General features: G+C 39.5%; 1 protein-coding gene across 1 annotated transcript in view; it reads right to left on the bottom strand.

Moving 5' to 3' along the window:
* Window positions 1-21,336, bottom strand: part of LOC122796911 (ATP-binding cassette sub-family A member 13-like) — a 3,979,956-nt gene that overhangs the window by 1,419,772 nt on the left and 2,538,848 nt on the right. The window contains exon 31 of the mRNA XM_044065669.1: window positions 15,856-15,864. Coding sequence (XP_043921604.1) covers window positions 15,856-15,864 — 9 coding nt within the window. The remainder of the gene's footprint in view (window positions 1-15,855; window positions 15,865-21,336) is intronic.

The following is a 21,336-nucleotide window of genomic DNA, read 5'->3' as shown; positions in this document are numbered from 1 at the left end:
TATACAATTACATATTCAGAAGCAGTGACCTTGAATGTCATCGTAACTGCAAGTAATAGAAATGTTACTGATCTGTATAAAGTGACATTTCTTTAAATTATCCATTGTGCCTTTTAAACACTCTGGTCATCACATTTCTGTTGTTGAAAATTATGTATATTAATTAATCTTGTAATCTAGCTTCTTTCTACTTGATAGATTAAGAATGTGCAGGTTATTTGAAAAAATGTCAATGGAAATGTAGTATGTATGGAATCACTTTGTTTACATTCTTTTAATTACAGATCCCTCAAGCATCTGAAAGCATGCACTGCACAGTTTGCTAATGAGGAAAAGGTACATATTCTTTTAAGTAATAATTTTTCACTTTATCAGTTAGAAATGCAATTTCTATCCATTACTGTACACAAACTGCAATGTTTTAATACTGAAAAGCTTCATGTACTGTATCTGAAAATGTGAAAAAATCCATACAAAGCTATAATGCATCACACATAATATACCAATCTCTGGTGATACCCCTGTATTGTGGTAGTCTGCACTATATAGATTTTTTGTTCAAGAGATTAGACTGGATTCCAAAAGAATTTACACTACTCCTGGTTCCATAAACTATACTCAGGAGTCATCAAGCTGAGTTGGTTCATGAGGACTTCTGGTGAAGTACACCCACTTCTGAAACAAGAGTTGAGCTTGCCATCAAGGATTTAAAACTTTTCTGTTGGCATACAACATTTTATGGGAAACTGTGTCTTATCAAACTCAACAGGTGTATTCAGGGAAGACAGAACAACAGGAGAATGGCACTGCAGGCATTAGTTAATTTATAATATAAATTCCTGAAGTACAATTTCCATATTTCAGTACTAAGCTAACTACCCTTGCAAGCCATTTTAAGCCTAGCCAATTATCCCTTGTGAGAGTAGGTATTGCTCACTCATATAAAATATAAAATATAATTCATATTGTCAACTAGCCCCCCCCCCCCACACACACACACATTCACACCCAAATCCATTAGAGCTGCCATCCTTTAAGTGGGTCAAAGTGGGACATGGGGGTGTGCTCAGTATGACATTGGCCACACCCTCTACCATGACATCACCACAGGACTGGTGAAGGAGATGCAGTTATGGGTACAACAGCTGGCTGGCTGCTGGAGTGACTAGCTGGCTGGTTGGCTGCTGGAGTGGCTGGCTGCTTGAGTGGCTAGCTGGCTGGCTAGCTGCTGCAATGGAGCTAAGCTGGTTGACTGACTGCTGGATTGGCTAGCTGCCTGGCTGACTGTTGGAGTAGCTAGCTTGTTGGTGGGAGGCTGGCTGACTGCTGGAGTGGCTAGCTGGTTGGTGGGAGGTTGATTGACTGCTAGAGAGGCTAGATGGCTCCTGGAGTGACTAGCTGGGTGGTGGGAGGCTAGCTAGCTGACCAGTTGGCTTCTGGAGTGGCTGGTTGCTAGTGTGGCTAGTTGGCTGGCTGCTAGTGTGGTTAGTTGGCTGGCTAGCTGCTAGAGTGGCTAGCTAGCTGACTACTGGAGTGGTGATCTGGCTGGCTGCTGGAGTGGCTAGCCAGCTTGCTGACCGCTGGAGTAGCTAGCTGGCTGGCTGCTAGAGTGGCTTGCTGGATGTATGAATGGCTAGACTGGTGGATTAATGGCTGGCTGGCTAGGTGGATGGCTTGCTGGTTGAATGGATGGCTGGATTGCCGGATGGCTGCCTGGATAACTGGATGGATGGATGGATGGATGGATGGATGGATGGATGGATGGATGGATGATTGGATAGGAGGATTGCTAGATGAATGGATGGCTGGACTGCTGGGTGGCTGGCTAGATAACTGGATGGATGAATGAATGAATGAATGAATGAATGAATGAATGAATGAATGAATGAATGAATGAATGTATGTATGGCTGGCTGGATGAATGGATGGCTGGCTGGTTGGATGGATGGATGGCTTGCTGGATGAATGGATGGGTGGATTCCTGGATGGTTGACTGGATAACTGACTGGATGGAGGAATGAATGGATGGCTGGCTGATTGAATCACTGGCTGGCTGGATGGATGAATGGCTGGCTGATTGGCTTGCTTGCTGGATGAATGGATGGCTGGAATGCTGGCTGGATAACTAGCAGGATGGACAAATGAATGGATGGCTGGATGGATGAATGGATGGCTGCATGGATGAACAGCTGGCTGCCTCAGCTGTTAGAAAAAAGAAAAAAAAATCTCAGTCTTTTTTTAGCACAGTAGAAGTGTTAAAAACAAACTGCTCTACAGCCATGATCTTTGTAGGGCTCTTCCTGCCCCAGTTCCACCCTCTTCATGAATTGCAGCCAACTGCTGCATGATTTAAAGCACTCAGACCTAACAGGGAATAGCTCTGCCTGCAGGTCTGGGTTGGTGACATAGTTGAATTGCTGTGAAAAAGCTGGAAGTAATTGCGGCTTTTACACAGTGATTCAGTGCAATTGAAAAGTGGGACTGTTCAATTCTCACTAGTTTGCAACCCATGAGTGTCCCGCCGATAACAGGATGGGTGGCAACCTTAAAACCCATATACACATGACAGTTTAGTCCTGAGGATGGTGAAAATGCACAAACAATGATTATACTTCCTGTCATGTGTGCATTCTCCTGTCTGTCACACAGAAGGTGGTGTTATGCAGAATGATCTATTGGATGCACAGCTATGCCTGTATGGCAGCTCTGGTGCTGCAGGTAGACTTACTGCCTGCTGTACATGTTCGGCCCTACAGATGGAGCTGTGGTGCCAGGCAGCTTCAATGAGAGTCAGCTTGTCTGCCAAGGCCTTATCAGGTATTGTGTTATATTAAGAATGGGTAAAGAAATTCATTAAGATAGAATGTTTTAGAATGTTATTGCCTGCTCACTGTTGAGTGGAAATCCCTTGCAGTTGCTTGTACTGAGTTGTAAGGAACTGTTTTGGGCATACTCCACTCCAATGATATATCATACACAGGAGCAGGGATACAAGTCAGATTCATGGTAACAAAGCAGAATAATAGATACTACCTGCTACTCTACCAGAAATGTCTTGGAATCTGGCCCCTTATATTGCCTTCATCCATGGCTTGACAGCATACATTCTTTAAAAGAAATATAAAGCTACGCAGTCTAACAGAATAAGATATGATTATTGCTTGTACATCTCATGATTTACTACACTAAAAAATGAGAGTTGAATTCTGCCCCATTCCATGAAGGGGAGAAATTAAAATACTCCCAAAAGTTAGTTCGTAGCATGTTGTAGTAATGAGAAAACACAATAGAATTTGCTAAAGTGTACTCCTGGTCAAGGAATGTAACACTTGTAAAATATCTTACTATCTAAAAATAGTTCACGTGTAGAGTTACTTCACAGTGGCGGATCCAGGAATCTGAAAGGGGGGGGGGGGGGATGCAGTCAGGTTAGTCAACTACTGGGAGAGGGAGTAAGAAAGTGGGACACTGATTTTTGGGGATGTGGAAAGATCACCTTAAGATTCTCTAACGTGAAAAGAAAGCAATGTACATTCAACTGATAGAGAGATAAATGTATGGATGACCTCTAATACAATGTTCATGCTCATAATTAACACTAAAAGGTATCTTGCAATACCTAACGTAACTGTAGTACAATAAACAAATGTAGTAGATAGCTGGGGTAGTTGTGGATAGGCTGTGCTTTACCCTCTTCAACACTCAGTCAGAGGCAATCGGACACTGAAGTAACTGCAGACATTCACAGAGCTGCGGAATTTTGTCATAAGTTAGCCACTATAGACAAAATCCCTACTGTAGATTAGGTGGTACCACTCTGTAGCTGAGCTGTACCCATGCTGTGGATTCTTTTTGCTTGCTTAGTGGCTATTAAAACATTATGTGCCAGTATCAATATCACTTTTTTTACATTTCAAACTTTTCACCTCATTTGACAGGTGATGAAATGATTTAAAGTGAGTGTGTCACATTTACAGATCACCTAGGAGTCATATGATGTTATCCTATGTGCTGAGTACACACCCTTCCTGCTTAACTTCAATGCCAACTACTTTGAAAAGCCCCATGGCTGGTGGAGGGTTGTTTATATTTCTCCAGAACTCCATCATGTCTAGGCTTATATAGTGAAATAATGACCTAGAAATACTCCTTGTATTGTTAATGTAAATAAGATAAGCTACAACATAATAGCCAGTTACCAACCTCCTTTTATGTCACCAACAATGCATGAAACGTACCTAAACAAAGTGTGGTCACAATACCTCTTAACCTGCAGACATCAAAAACATAGCAACGGCTCTTGGAAAGCAGATACATTCAATCAAAAATCTGGACTGGGAAATTTGTATACCTAACATCATAACTCCTCCAACTTCACTTTGACTATAGGATCCTATCACTCAGGAACAAAAAAATGAGTGCTAAGAATGACTCAGAATATAGCCACATTTTGCTCTAAAACAGATGACATGGCCGAATAATTATTAGGTTATGCAGTATTTCCATATCTCAGTAAATAAGCACCCTGAAAGGTAGATGGGACTAAGCACATCAAGACACATGAAAGGATAAATGGCCCTCAAAGGAGAAATTAAGTTATAGGAACCATAGTGTACAGAGATGCTCTCCAGATTACATGAATATATCTCTTTAGAAACCACTCTCTAAAGGGAGGGGTACATCATAAAATTCCAAAAGATTATCTGCAATCAAATCAAGCAAATGATTACTACTATGATAAAATTCCTTTGAAATGAACACACAGACGCGCACATACACAATCTCTCACCCAGAGAGTTTAGAGGACTGCCAGTTCACTTACAGCACGTCTTTGGGATGTGGGAGGAAATTAAAGCACCAGAAAGAAAACCCAGCACTGACATAGGAAGGAAATGCAGGCTCTACACAGGAGACAGCCCATCCACCAACACTGACATAGGAATGAAATGCAGGCTCTACAGAGGACACAGCCCATCCAAGAAGTGAACTGCAGAAAAAGTCTATAAGACAGCAGCACTAGTCACTACACCACTGTACTTACTAACCTTACTTTGGTGCTATATTTTGCAAAAGAAGATAAACCAGAGTAGGAAGGCTTAGTGTACTAAACAATTTGGAGGGCATGGATGTCTCAAAAGCGATGCAAATATTTTTTTTAACCAGTAAATCCACTAAATACAAGTGCATGTTATAACAAGTAAGCAAAGAACACTATCTGGTTACGACTTACTCATAATCAGCAAACAGGCAAAATAATATTGAGGAACTCAAACTAGGAACAACAGGATGAACTTCATTATTTCTCATAACTTTAACCCACTTAGGAAAACTGATTTCACAGAAAGGGTGGTGAATAATTGAAACATTATAGGACATTGTAGAAACTAAAAACAGTTACAGAGTTCAACTCTGTATGGGTCATATGAAAAGAATGCAATTCCCTACAAGATACCATGACACTGAAATACATACATATTCTTCCTTACCCTATATTGCAGTACTGCTATAATGAACAGGGCACCCTTAGCAATGCGAGTGACTAGTTGGGTTATGCACTCCTTTGTGCCTAGCCCAAGCAAGACTATACCTGTACCACCATGCCTTTAATGGAAATATTGCATTTCTCAGAACTCCCTATATTTTATCTAGCCACCCTCTCCCACATACACACATTCAAGACATCATAAATGTTTAGAACATCTGCTGCTTAGTCTGCATATCTGCAAAATGTGTTAAAACTGTCTCCTTGTGGAAAGTGAAAGCTTCTTCTTCACTTTGTTTTCTTCAGTTAAAACACTGCAAACAGGATTCGATACTGCTGGCAGAATTTACAAAAATCAAAACCTCTTTCTTCCCCATATACATCTAAATTAATTTTCAATATCTATAAGTATATAGTAACAATAAAGAAATCAGAGTTCAAATATTTTCATTTCAGAAAGCCACACAATCAATTAACTTAAGTTTTTTAAAGGTATGATTTAATTATGTAACACAAACATGTATATCTTGAATTAGTCAAAAAGATTCCATCATCATGCAAGCCTCCTCTAAATGTTTAAAAGTTGTAATGAATGATTCAGTACTACTGCTACAATGTTTTTTCACCTTTTTTTCTTACTCATTCATCAAGCATGTCTGCATTAGTTTTAACTGCACCAATAAACATCCGCAGAACTTCTCAAGCCAACATACTTTATAGCTTTCAAACTTTTACTGTATAATAAAGTCGGCACATTATTTTTCTCAGCAATAAGTATTTATTCCAATATCATACAAACTTTAAACTGTGTACCATACGGGATTAGATGCTGCAGCTCTTTTGCATCCCCCATAAAAACAGATACATTTGCACAAAGCTCTTCAAGAATACATACATACATGCACATTTGACACAGGTGATATTCATTCATACCTCACATTTTAAAAAAATCACTACACAGACTCTGCAAGAAAAGTCTTCATAAAAGTTGAACTTTGTTTGGGAATTATGCAGTTACTAATCCATTATAGCAGGCTTGCCCTTATACCTCTCAACCTGTTAATGCAAAAAATATGGACAAAGCTTGACAGAATGGCAGTAAAAATATGGACATATTTTAAATATTGCTCTTATAAACTTAGAAAGTTGCTAGTGTAACAAAATTTGTTTTAATATACATTTTCTGAAGGATTTGAAGTCTGAAACTCAAATGTATGTAATTATTTAGTGACGTCAGTCCTGAGATCATTCCAGTGATTTGCCAGGAAAAAAAGAGGAACAGGCCAAAAATATGAGCATTCTGCAAAAATCTGTACAGTTGAGAGGTAAAGTTTTAAACCATAAGTGTGTCCTTCTTGTTCCTAGATTAGTCCCCAAAACATGTAAATTTAACATCAATCTCCATTTGCTAAGTCAGCTCCATTCCTCTCAAAATGGCAGCCATCAAGCAGGCAGGTAGAATTTGTGGATTAAATCAAGTTATAAACAGAGAGGGGATGTAACAATACCCATAAGGGAATGTATGAAATTTGAACACAGCCTAAATACAGAACACCCCCATATGTCTTTAAACCAAATGGACCATTCTAAGTGACTTCTTCTGCACAGGAGCACCACCATCATAGCAATGAGACAGTGAGGGAGTAAGTATAGGTTGCACTGGGATCTATCTTCTAAGACTTTTGTCAATGCACATGCAATTTTATGTCTGCAATTGGTACTTAAGGTCTGTCATACTGGAGGAGCAGTGAATTTTAAGGATAAAATGGGATTTCCCAAAGGAAAAGAGCATCAAAATTATTATAAAAGAAAAAGATATAAATGGATGGACCTTGGTAGAAGTAGTCACAGAGAGTGGAACAGAGTTCCAAATGATTCGAGCTTATGCCAACATACAGTCAAATCACCCCAGCTCCTCAGCACACTCTCCATTGACAGAAAGTAGAATCAAACAATGTTATTTACATTTTCAAAAGTTAAAACGTAAGTACGCTGGGACTAGTTTTCTTACAAAAAAAAAAATGGTAGTACTAATACATGTGATTTTTCATATGAGAGGCTATCACAGACAAATAATTAAAGTACTTACCTTTAAAAAGTAATGCAATACATAATATTATGTATGTATGTATGTATGTATGTGTGCATGTTCAGTTATGTAATTAAGTGCCAAACAAGGTACTCAATTGTACCACTTTGGCGCCTCCTTTCAAGCTCTGCTTAAAGGGAGAGCGCAACACATTTTCAACTGTTTAATTTGTTTTGGTATCTACTTAACATTCAGTCAACTTTTCAACTAACAGTTCAAGTTTCACCACTTTTGGGGGAAGATTAGTTGCACAGCAGGAATGCCAACAGCTTCCTCTATGTGCTCCTTTTATTCACAGTCCCTTGCTGGCAGTGAGTATTTTATCACTTTGCTATGAAGTTCAGTGAACCAGTGGAAGCCTACTGCTTATTTTTGAATGTACCCAAGTAGTCACTTTTTTCACATTCACTCACACACACACGCACCAAGTCTGAGATTTCTTGAATATTCACGTTTCTCTGAGGTATGGCAATCCAAGTTTGTATTTATAATGTTGGGAGTACAAGGGGGCTTTTCACATTCACTCACACAAACGCACCAAGTCTGAGATTTCTTGAATATTCACGTTTCTCTGAGGTATGGCAATCCAAGTTTGTATTTATAATGTTGGGGGTACAAGGGGGCTTGTCCTGCAGAAAAAAACACATTTGAAGGAGGAGTGATGTTCAATATTTACTCTTTTCCTGAATTTTCAGTCTTATTTATACATCCATTTATAAGATACACTTGATTGAACACTAGAACTGAAATTAATAATTTTGTAATCCACTAGTGTGGGTTTTAGTCAAGTACTGTGGCATTCTGATTATTTTATTTCTTAAGTAAAATACAACAATTTCCACATTTCTGAATCCTCTGAGAAAGGAAACAGTCCATTATGTAAAGAACACAGTAACCAGAAGGAAAACTATGGTCTATGCTACAATATCGCAAGATACCTACTGTTGAGTCATGCTGACCATTTACAGAAATAAAATAACTCTTTTCTCTTTCATGTTGTCACTCTATCAAATAACTATTAGTTATTCATCATCACTAAATGGAAAATGATCTAGGAAACTCTGTGGTCACTCTTCAAAACTAACTATTTATGAGAATCAGAATATAAAAGTTTATCATCTGCATGAAGTTTGTGTGTTACTGTTGTGTGTGCATTAGCATAGTACACTCATCATAATCCATTTCCTTTCAAAAATAGTACGTTTGGCTACTGTAAGCTGCTCATATTCATTGGATCTGTGGTATCTTTGTGACCCAGTTATGGTCAGTAGCTGAAAATGGACTGACAAGGAACACTTCTTGCTTAGTTGGATAAACAGTTTTATACTTATTGATAGTTTACTGAGTCAGGCAAACAGCTTCCTTTTTTTGGGAGGAACCAGAGTTCACTAAGAAAATCCATCTAGACTTGTCAATAACCTGCAAAGTCAACACAGTGACAGAGGGCCAGGAGTTAATCATAAGTTCATAGGTGGTTATTAGGCTAATGGCCTTAGGGCCTTTGCAAGCCTAGCCATGTAAAAAAACATGTACCCTAACTGACCATAGTTAGATGGTCATTGTTAGCAGAGCAATTCTGTGATGAGCACCAATTACCCCTGTCCATGAGGGTCATAGGTGCCACCCTCAGGGTCAATTTATGGTCACCCATCCAATTTTCAAGGTTGCACCTAAGCAGGGTCATTGAGAAGCTCTGCTTCATGTGAAGTGGGAGTTTATTCTTGAGGAGTGGGAATCTCTGAGAGATATATCTGTCTCTCCAACATGCTTTGTTAATGTTATAGGCTAGGTTGAGATCCCTGGAGTGAGTGACTTGTTCCATTTGATTTGAAGAAGTGCAGCATTTCCATTAGGGCAGAGTCAGGCTGCTTTGTAGGCCAGGCGCAGGTTGCCTGACAGCAGCCTGTATAATACAGAGTACAGTGACAGGGCTTTCTGTCTTTTCATGTAAGTCTTGTTTAGGAGGTCCTGGATTCCCTTAGTTAGAAACCTTTGTGGTCTCTCCAGTTGCTGCAGGTGTCTGAGATACATACAGAAAGAAGTATTGCATTCAATTAGTGGTCTGATAAGGGTCAAGTACAGTGGAGTTATAACCTGCTTAGTCTTGGATGTGTTGCCCTTATTTATGAGATGCACAATGCAGAAAGTTTTCTTTACCACTATGGCCACATGGCAATCGAAGTTTAGACTGCTATCAACCTGTATTGCCAAGTATCGCACCATTGGGTTTGAGCTTAGATGGGTGCAATGTATATCATAATTAACAGGGGCTACTTCTTTTCCAAAGTGGATAATGTGGCACTTTTTTGCATTTAGTTTTAGTCTGTTACTTCGCAACAATCATTTCTCTGTGTCAGCCCCTTCTGTAATATGTTTAAATCATTGCGGGACTCAGTGATTGCACCCAATTTGCAATCATAGAACATGTTTCAGCAAAAGTAGAGATATTCATTTCTAAATCACCTATGCAGTTGTAGCTTCTGGTATTTAATAAAGCAGCCCTTACCCATGGGAAATTGTTGTCTCATGTAATTTACTTTTGTTTGTTTTGCAATATTAAGAAGTGAAGGGCTGGAAAGCTTCCTACTCAGTAGTTATACTGTCACTGGAAATTATGTCAGAAGAGGTGAGGACCTATGTAAAGGTGCTAAGAAAACATCTTGAGAATTGAGAAGCCTTGGATAAATATGCTATGACATGGCTGTGAAAAGAACATGGAGGGGTCTGGTCAGGGAAGAATATGATCTTTTAATTTTTAAACATTCATTACTAGTACTATTTCAATTAAATGAGGCAAACTGTTACAGTTAATGTCTGTATTTTGCTTATCTTCAATAGCCATTCATGTTCTTTTGGTATTGTCAAGAAACAGTGGCGGTTTTCATGGTTACTGTACAAATGGCTTAGTTTTACTATATCAAAATATGTTTTTAATATGACTACACTCTATTCTGTCAGGGGCTAGTAAGATATCATTCAGTCAATTGATTTCCTGAGAAGCAACAAGTCATACAAACTTATTTTTATATTTTATTCAGTTGTTTACAATTTGTTTAGTGGGTTAGTTCCACTAGGCCAATGGCCTCTTTTCAGGGGAGATCCAAGTTAGTATTAATACTAATTAGGGGAAAAATTAGATTAGCAAGAGAACTGGGGAACTTCCTTTATTCCTTTTGATAAGTGCCTTGGGATCCTTTACAGCCACCTAAACTATCATCAACTTAGGCTTTTAATTCCAATGGTATTGGGTGTTACCATAGTCCATGCCTGTCTTATACTTATGACTCTGAAAATAAATATCTAATAATCAAATTACCATTAAAGTGCAACAGAAAAACTACAAAGTAGTAGTAGTAGTTGTCAAGTGGCAGTTAATCAAATTTGGGAGTTCAGACCCTGTTAAAAGACATACGTTTACAAAACTTTTTTTTTTCTTTTCTTTTCTGGTTTTCTGGAGCAGCAGAGTACCGAGAACTGCATCAACTATCTCTTTGCTAACACACTGTACATACTTTGTAGTGTGTTAATTATATTATTTATTTATTCTGTTTTTAATTCTTTATTAAGTAATGGCTGCTTATCATAAATAATTACAAAGCGTATGCAAAAGCCTGACAAAACAAGACAAGATCAAAGCTATAGGTCAAATATTACAGCTGCATGGCACCCTTACATTATTATTTTACATAGATCTGAAATTAAGCACTTTTTATTTAAATATTCAATATTTATTTACATCTATTTACAACTATTTACTGGGGCAGAGCACTAGTCACAAGGAAAGAGTTCAGGCGCTGCCTAATGAATACAGGTAGAATACCAACCAAAAGTATCACACCTGCAAAATATGATTGAAATTGAAGCTAGAACAACAAAAAAATCAGACACAGAAATATACAGAATACTCAGCTGATAATAGAATAAAATGACCAGTAAGGAATTTATACAACACTTGATCAGAACATTAAAAAATACTGTTCACCCAGTCCACAGGACATCAAAGATAGATGGAATGATTAATTCTAGCAGCATCTGAATGAAGAAAAAACCCACAAAATCTGTAATGCCCAAGACACAGTCAATGATGAATACTCCCATACGTCTAAACGTCCACACTTTGTGACTCTGGTGTATCCATAAACTAAACAAGAGGTTCAAGACAACATGTGATAACAAGCAAATAAGCTTAGGGATCTTTCCCCATTAACAGAGTAAGATTAAATAAATAAGGCTGTTTCATCATAAAGCATGTAGGGGGTTTAGTAACAGTGATATTCAGCCATATGCTATCACATGTCTTTTTGTCATGTCAGCAGGTACAATTATATGTCCCTAAAATTGTTGTCAGGGGTAGGACATAGATTCCCCTCTGTTTAGCAGATGTGTGTATCCAAAATCTGCTTTCCTATTTTATGAGAAAAATCACTTCTAGGTAGCTTTGAAATGTTACTCTAGAATTTGTAGAAAAAGAAAACTGCCTAGTAGAATTGAACCCCCTGTATCATTTCATACTTATGTACCGTAATACCACTTGCCCCCCTTTCCTTTGTTTTTTTCATCTGAAGCACTGCTAGAATTCATCTGCTCTTTTTTATCCCTGATTTAGTGCAGCTCCACCATCTTTTGCCCATTGGTTTTAGACTCACACACATACATAAAAGCTGACTGAAACATTTTAGTCGAATCAGTATGCCTGAAGAAACTAGCACCATACATTGTCCACTTTTTCTTCTGTTCTACCTCTTACTACATAGTTCTGAAGTAATGTAGAATATCTTCTGTGATTCTCTTCATGAATTATTCTGGGAAGTCATTATACTCGGTCACCACCATTTCCCTGAAGCAATATTTTCTTATGAGAAACAGACTATGAGGCTAAATCTGGACAGTTGAGAGGTATGTAATAAACATACGTACACACACACACACACACACACACACACACACACACACACACACACACACACACACACACACACACATGCACGCGCACACATACACACACCTTCTCGCTGCTCACATTCACTCACTCGCTGTCAATGGATAACGGCCACTCACCTTCTTTCAACAGACGTTATTAGTTTTAATTCGGCCCGCAAGTGCGGACTGTATTTACTTCTTCATTGGCGTGCGTGCATGCATGGTTCTCCTTAAGCCGCCGCCGCAACATCTGTAAAAATAGGAGAGGGCAGTCGTCCCATGGTTCTGGATGTCTAACTGTCAGCCCTCTTCCTTTCACTTCGGAAGTTCCAGTAATTTCTGAGCAGGATAACTGTGGCTTCTGGAACATGATTGAACTGTGAGAATCAGCTGTCAAGGAACTAATTCTCACAGTTCAATAGTATTTCAGGAGACACACTTGCAAAGCACACACGGGAAGACTGAGGAACAGAATGGACCTTCAAAAGTGGTACAGTTAAGAGGTGAATGGGCATGATGGGGGAGTGTTAGCACTCCCAGTAGATCCATGGCCACTGTTTGAAATGGAAAAATGTATTGTTTTAACTATACATTTTCAAATTCCAACAAAAGAAGAGTGCATATTTTTTTTATGCAACAGATGTACAACAGCTTTAAAAAGGGGGAGGCGGGCGCCCCTGCGCCTAGGCGTAAATCCGCCACTGCTTCACCAACTAAATTTATCTTTCTATCTGAGCACATCTAAAAAGAAGTTGAGTGCATTACCATACCAGCAGCAGGTATGAAGAAAAAATATATAAAACATGTCCCATGTATTCTGCAGCATGTCCAAAACATGACAGTGGCCATTAAATTAGGATTTATGTACTTGCCATAACTTGGCATCTGTGTTGTCCATTTTCATTCTTCCTCATTGATGTCTTGGAACCGACCCGGCCACATTTCCAAGATTTTGAATCCTAGCCTTGAGCTCCTCCCTCTTCCCATATTGCACTACACCATCCCCAACTCCTCAGGTCAAGTTTGTTGCTTACTGCCTTCTGATTTATAAAGATAGGACAGATAAGGAAAAGGTTAAGGCTCAAATAAGGAAAATGAAAAATTCCTATATTATCTAAGATCCATCTAGGAATGACAAGGTCAGGGGATGATTGGGAGGGAAGGTAAGGAAGAATGAAAATTTACAACACAGATGCCAAGTTATGCTAAGTACATAACTCCAAAATCTGATGTTGTCCTTTTCATTCTTCCTCACTGATGGGTCAGACTCCATAGCAATATAACTCCTGGGAGGCCCTCAAAACTAAAAAAATATAACAGTGCACTGTAGAACCAAAGGAAACTCTGCTTCTGGAGGCAATGCTTAACTTTTAGTCTGCCACAAAGTTATGAGACTTAGACCAAGTGGCTGCAGCATAGATGTCATCAATAGAAGCTCTGGGAGAAAAAGTAGATGGAATAGCCATAGATCTTGAAGAAAGGGTTCTAGGGTGACAAGGCAACTACAGACCATTTTGGGGATAAGTTAATGAAATACAGTGAAAAATCTATCTGGCCAGGGTAATTTTTAAGAGTGCTTGACCTGAGATGTTACTAGAAAAGAAGAAACACCTTATCTGACCTTTTGTATTGATTGGTCCTAAGAAGTAGAAATGTAACTGTATAGCAACATCAAGAATGTGTAACGTGTTCGCCGTAATCACAAAAATTGGGAGTTATGACTGCCAATTTTATGGATAGAGTAATGTTCACCTCTGTGGCTAATTTGGTCATAAAAGAGGGATTGGTTTGGAGGGACAACCTGTATTTGTAAGGAGGCTTGGTAAACAAAGCCTGAAGCTCTGAAATTCATTTTGTCGATGTAATTATTACCAAAAATAAAGTTTTCCATGAAAGAAATTTCATAACACAATTGCTCGCCGATTCAGTGGGTTTTGTGTCATCCCTGAATTATAACTATGGGATCTAGAGGAGAAGATGAGTCTTTTATGGAAAGTCTAAACAGAAAGATTCTTTTTAGGCAGCTTTACATAATCTGGAAGTTGTCAAAGGAAGGAATACAGTTCCAGAGTGAAAAAAAGAAAAAAATCAATATAGTTACTAACCATAGTGTAATATTAGAAAGAAACTCACCTTTTCCTTAAAAATGTTTGCCAAGGAAAGGAAGGATGGTAGAATTAGGAGCTGAAAATGGTCTAATAATGTTCTTGTTGGAAAGTTAAAACCCATGTGGTTATCTTTTCCATTTGCTTCTAGAGACTTCTTAGTATAATTATTTTTGGTAAGTGAAGAGATGTAATGATAAAGGGGAAACAAAGTAGGACCATCATACTATCACTATTACTGGTATAGGAAAAACCATGCAGTTAGCTAGAGGGTATGGAAATTAAGATACTTGATCTATGATAGGTGAGAGAGGAGATCCAGATTGGGCACCGGTATCTATTGATGATATTTCAGATGAGACCAGAGAGAGAGAGAAAACATACTTGACAAGGCCAGAAAGGGGCAAAGAGGATAACTAAGTCCTCAGTATGCTGGTTTTCTGCAAATACCTTAGGGATCAATGTATATGGGGTGAGGGTCCCAGAAGCCTAGCAATGCTAGAACAATCACTCTCGTGTCTGGGACGATGAAGAGTGATTTGGTCTCTGAGGGGGAACCATGTGGTTGGACAATTCTTCACTTATTATTGACCCCTTGCCACGTTGGGAAGCATCTGTGGTTACTGTAGGTAAAATGAGAATGGTTTGCCTGAAAAGCATGATTTCTGACAGGCTCCACCCAATGAATACATTTGATAATTTGTGTGCATTTTTTTTTTTTTTTAATATATAAGAAAGCAGAGGCTGGTAAAAAACAAACCATTGTACCATCAAAGTCTATCAAAGGGTTTGCATGAAAAATTGTAGCTAGAAGAGCTAGAGTAATGGAAATACTGATGTTGACTCAGTGGTTAACAACTGCAATTTTGCTGAATATGATGAACAAAAAAAGGCAGTAAATCCTATGCCTGGTTTCTCAAATGAGACACCCTGAGCTGTAGTATCCAAATGAGTTCATGTGAAAAAATAGCTGGAATCCTTCTAATCACATGTGAACTGCAACTACTGTTCAGCATTAAGTAAACACCCTGCGGGCTGTTGTGAGAGTAAGGATATTGAATTGAATGGGTAATGACTGGATCCCAGACTCCTGGACAGATTATCTAATTTGATGTGGTAATATGCATCTTGATGAGGAAAGGAGTACATTCAATCGATCTTACAATTAGGAAACAGGATGGACTGAGCTGTGACGCATCTTGAACTTTGACTCCTGACATTGTGACTGGGTTAGTTAGATTCAGGATTGGTAACAGGACTTCCACCTCCTACTTGACATACTGTAACATTGCATCATATAGAGACATCTGAAAACAGTTTAGTGAGGGTCGTTTGGTTGTAAAGTGTACTCCGCTGAAAAGGGGTATGAATATCTTCATAACAAAGAAACAGATGCTAGGAAAAAACACATCTCTGAGATCTTGCACAGACATGAAGGTTGGGAGAGTATTGAAGTTCCACCTCCCAACCCTTTAAGGTCTAGGGAAGTGTGCTGGTAATAGATGATCTCAGCATGGAAGTTTCTGATGTGAACTCATCAACATTATCCATTGTTATGGGTTAGTGTTGGCAGGATGGATAGAGGGACTTTGAATGCCAGCTCAGCTTAGTGACATGGTCACCACCGCTGAGCACAGCAGAACCTCTGCTCTCTACAAGGGAAGAAGTGAGGGGAAGCTCAAGTGGAAAGCCAGGGGAATCCTTCTCTCATGCATGAGAGACCCCATGGAGGAGCGAGAATGCCATCTCTCAGCAACTGCACCCCAGGAGGAAATTCCCTTCAGAAAACAGCCACCCTGGAGGAAAAGAGGCAGGATCCGAATAAGAGAGACAATGGTCATACCAGCACAAGACAAGGTATAGCCACCAACATTCAAATAGGGGACCAGAACAGATCTGCACAAAGAACAGAGATCTAGCCTCCAAAACAAGATTCCAAGCAAGTAACTGAACATTTTGGGCAGAAAAGGAAGTCAGCTAATGCCTCCACATATTTACCATAGAGCTAAACTGACAAGATCCGCATGCAGGAGAAGGAGCACATATCTTAACCCCTCAAGACAAATCCCTCTAGAGAAAGAGAAAAAACTTGACAGAACAGGGGGACAAAGGCCCAAGAACATGGAAATATAGCCAAAGTATGATGCTATAAACTTAAAAAGGCTGCTGGAATAACAGGCTTGTCCTCTGGAGTCTGGAAGTCAAATGCATATCATGCTTATACATATATATATATATATATGCATGTGTGTGTGTGTGTGTGTGTGTGTGTGTGTGTGTGTGTGTGTGTGTGTGTGTGTGTGTGTGTGTGTGTGTGTGTGTATATATATATATATATATATATATATATATATACACACACACACACACACACACACACACACACACACACACACACACACACACACACGCCTGTGTGTGTATATGAGGAGCAGAGTAAAGGGCTAAAAATATGGACATTTTGAGAAAATCCAACTAGCTGAGACATTGCAAGGGATATGCTGCAGAAGGAACAAGTAATGAAGCCATTGAATCTGAGGAGCACCTCAGATCCGAGGAAAACCCCACCAATGTAGTAACTCCAGATCTGAAGGAGCTGGATCCTAAAAACTGCACAGCTCTCTGTGGGCACCGGGTATCCATCAAATCCCAGTCTTAGGATATGAGGAAGAAGAAAAAAGGGTCAGATCGATCAGATCCAAGTGAGTCCACACAAATGTCTGATCCGGGGAGGTTGCTCCACTGCAACAGTCACAGACAGTCGGATCCAAAGCCCTAGGATCTGATGGTGATAGACAGGCAAGCAGAAACACCCTCGGGGACCAAACCTATGGGATCTGTGAATGACTTGAAATCTGATGGAGGCCCTAGCAACCTCAGATCCCTCTGATCGAGATCCTTGTAACATAATGTGAGTGTTTCTTTCCTTTACAGAGGTTTGAGCCCCAAAATAAGCCATCAGAAAAAGATCTAAGGTGCTGAATCACCTGAACTCTGATCCTCCACCTGTTGAAGCAGCCTGCTAATCACTTAGCTCTCCAGTCCTCTGTGCCAACTGAGCACCTTCATTCTCTACTACCCAAGTACATACCTCTCAACCCAAAAAAGGGATCATTTTTAAATATTTCTCTTACAAACATGGAGAATAGATAGAACAACAGGTTTTGCATTAGCATGAATTTTCTGAAAGGCCTGAAATCTGAAACTCGAATGTCTGTCATTATTTCCCGATATAAATCTTAAAATATTTGCCAGTGATATGTTAGAAAAACGCAGCTTTATGAAAAATGGCAAAAATCCAGACATTCTGCAAAAATCTGTACGGTTGAAAGGTATGGCTGAGTACACTGAAGCAGTCGTGGACTACACAAGCCTCCAGTGGTCCACAACATGGCCAAGCACACAGTACAGTGGACAAAGCCAAGAACCAATGCCTAACAGTCTGCTTATAAAAGGCACATATCCATCTTGCACTTCACCCCAACAACTGCAGACAAAAACAAGAGTCAGCATGAAAACCTCAAGGACTAGATATCAACGAGATCCAGGCTGGCTGCATCAATCCCTGTCCTCACACAAAGAGCTGTTCTTTTTTTTTTTACTGAAAAAATAAAAAAAGTAAAGCAAACCACTGATAGACAAAATAGGGTCTCCATCCTCCCAGACAAGAACCAAATTGAGTTGGGTTTGCTGTGAGGGATTAATCATTAGAAGAATGGACCAAAAAAACAAGACATGAGTAGAGAAAGGATTCAGATACTATGCGCTACATCTGGACAGTAGAGACAAAGCATGGTAGAAAAAGGCAGAGTGTTGAGACTGGAGACCTAGGGGAAAAAGGTATCCAACAGCTAAGAGGTATTATATGCAGTAGGTCATCAAAGTATTAATGAAAATATTGTAAGGCTTAAAGATGTATTTCTAGCTGCAGGCGGCTACAGAGGGAGGGAGGAACCACTGAAAAAGAAAAAAAATAGAAGAAAAACTATAGCCATCAGCCAATATCAAACAAAAGAAGCAAATAAAACTCCTTACAGCTCAAGACTAAGGAATCTTCCATCTTACCACATAAGTGCCAAACAAGATCTGGGAAGTTGGAGATGGTGTAGTAAATTATGGGAAAAGGGAGATGCTCAAGACTAGGATCCAAAGTCTTGGAAATGAGGCCAAGTTGGTTCCATCAAAGAGGAAGAATAAAAAGGACATCTATACTTGTGGCAAATTCCAGTGGGGATGACTGTAAGAAGACTTTTTCCACAATGTAACTATTTATAAAGGTATGTCCACTGACACTATAGTTGACATACTATCTGAAATGGACTGAAATTAGGTAGATAAGTTAAGAATCCTACCCCCTCAAGTAAAACCTGACGATAGATTGCCCCCCCCACATATACTCATTCAGTCCTGAAGATGATGATATACAGATAAAAACTTTAGAAGTCTAAATATCGTAATGAGGAAAACTTCCTCTTCTTCTTTTGGCTTTTCCCGGTTAGGGGTTGCCACAGAGGATCACCTGTCCGATCATGATTGGCAGTGGAGTTTTACAGTGTCGAGTTGCCAGCCCGGCGCCCAACCTTCCACTGAAGGCACACTCACACCTAGGGCCAATTTATAGTATCCAATCCACCTACAGCATGTCTTTTTGTCCTCTAAAAACAATACAGCATTTAATTTATTAAGACACCTGTTGAAGTATGTCATCATAATAAAAAAAAAAAAAACAGCATTATTTCATTAATATACAATTTATTTTTGAATCCTGGTTTATTTAAATGATCATTCCATGAAAAATAAAGAAGCTGTGACTATCCCATGGAGGTGTGTGTGTGTGTGTGTGTGTGTGTGTGTGTGTGTGTGTGTGTGTGTGTGTGTGTGTGTGTGTGTGTGTGTGTGTGTGTGTGTGTGTGTGTGTGTGTGTGTGTGTGTGTGTGTGTGTGTGTGTGTGTGTGTGTGTGTGTGTGTGTGTGTGTGTGTGTGTGTGTGTGCACGAGCGTGTGTGTGTGTAGTACATTCTGAAGGCAGCTTTGCTGAATGTGTTCACAGCAATCAAGCAAACTCTGTGCAAAGGCATTATACACAATAAAGTTACTTATAAATCTAAGCCACAGGGGTCAGGATTTATAATGATCAGGTTGGCATAGCTGGCAGACTTTGTCTTCCTACTTCACTGCACTGAATGTCACTTGCATCCCTGCCTGGGCATGATTTCAGAGTCAGAGTATACCTAAAAGTGCTCCTCACACTAAGAAATGCAAGTGATATTTACTAAACCAGGAGTGGGTAATTATATTCTGTAATATTCTCTGCTAAATATTCTAATTACCGATTCCTAGCATAGTAACGGTCCTAGCCAAAGACTCAATAGACCCAACAATTCTGACTGAAGAACAGGGGAGGCTCATGCTATAGGACTGCAGGACTGCAGCCCCCAGCTGTGGAAAGAAAACAAAACAAAATCAAAATGGAAAGAACACAAATTGCGCATGCGTGATATAGATTGGGAACTCTTGCATGCAGGTTTCACAGATTGGGAACTCCAGACTGCTTTGTCAGCAGTCCGGATCGAAGGAAAGGCCCTGCAACCCAGAAGTCTATGCGGTGATAACCACACAGAATGGAAGACAGGGGAAACCTTGTGTGTATAGCCAGCTCTTGTGGGGGGAAACTGTGTGTGTGTGTAAATGCCCCACGTACTATATGGTGGTGGGTAAAGAACAGGCTTGAACCCTGTACCTTGAGCCTAGGTGGCAAGAGCCTGAATTCACTACCCACCACCCTTTGTAAAAAAAATTGCAGATTTTTTCCTCGTACTTGCTCTGTTCCTCATAAAATCTGTGGTTTTTGTATTTTTGTGTCCTTGCAAAGTCAGTGGTGCATTGCTGCAGTGGTAGAATTGTTGCCTGACAGCTGCAAGTTCTCTGGTTTGATTCTTGGCTGGGGTGTCTTCTGTGTGGAGTTTGCACGGTCTCCCTGTGTTTGTGTGGGGTTTCCTCTGATGTCTTCCCATCTTACAAAGACATGTGTCTGTCAGGAGTGTTTCTCCCTGGGACTCTGCTGAAATTTGGCTTTTGTTCCAAGTCAGACTTTTCTAGTTAACAAATGTTAAATAACAATGACAAGCATTTGAATTTCAGACTTCATATTCTTCAGAAACTACATGGTAACACAAAAGCTTTTATTCTAGCAATTGTCTAAGCTTATAAGATGGATATTTGAAATTTGTCCCTATTTTTGGGACTGTATTCCCCCTTTATTAGCTTTGTTCAGGTTTTTTGTGCTAAGGTTGAGAGCTATGGTAAGAACTGAATTCATTGAATACGTTTGGGGGCTGTATTCCCCCATTACTGGCTTTGTCTGGGTATTTTTTGCTAAGAGGTTGAGAGCTATGATGAGAAGTGAATTCACTCAATATGTTTGGGGGCCGTATTACCCCATTATTGGCTTTGTTCAGGTGTTTTGTGCTAAGCGGTTGACAGCTATGGTAAGAATTAAATTCACTAAATGGTAGCCATTTAAGTTTCAGTCTTCCTCTCTGTCATAAAATAGCTGATTTGGTATAGTGGTATGTTGCTCTGACTGTTTTGCACAGGGTCCTGTGTTCAAGGCTTAGCAGTGAAATGTATGGTAGTAACACAGACTTTTATTCTAGCAACTTTCCAACATTATACAAGCAATGGTTAAAATGTGTTCCTGTTTTTTGGGGCTTTTGTCTCCCCCTCCCCCAAATACATTTT

The sequence above is a fragment of the Protopterus annectens genome, chromosome 3.part0 (assembly GCF_019279795.1).
Source record: "Protopterus annectens isolate FY-2018-M chromosome 3.part0, PAN1.0, whole genome shotgun sequence".
Lineage (NCBI taxonomy): Eukaryota > Metazoa > Chordata > Ceratodontiformes > Protopteridae > Protopterus > Protopterus annectens.
The sequence above is the reverse complement of the archived record's forward strand: the minus strand, read 5'-3'. Positions and strand labels throughout refer to the sequence as shown.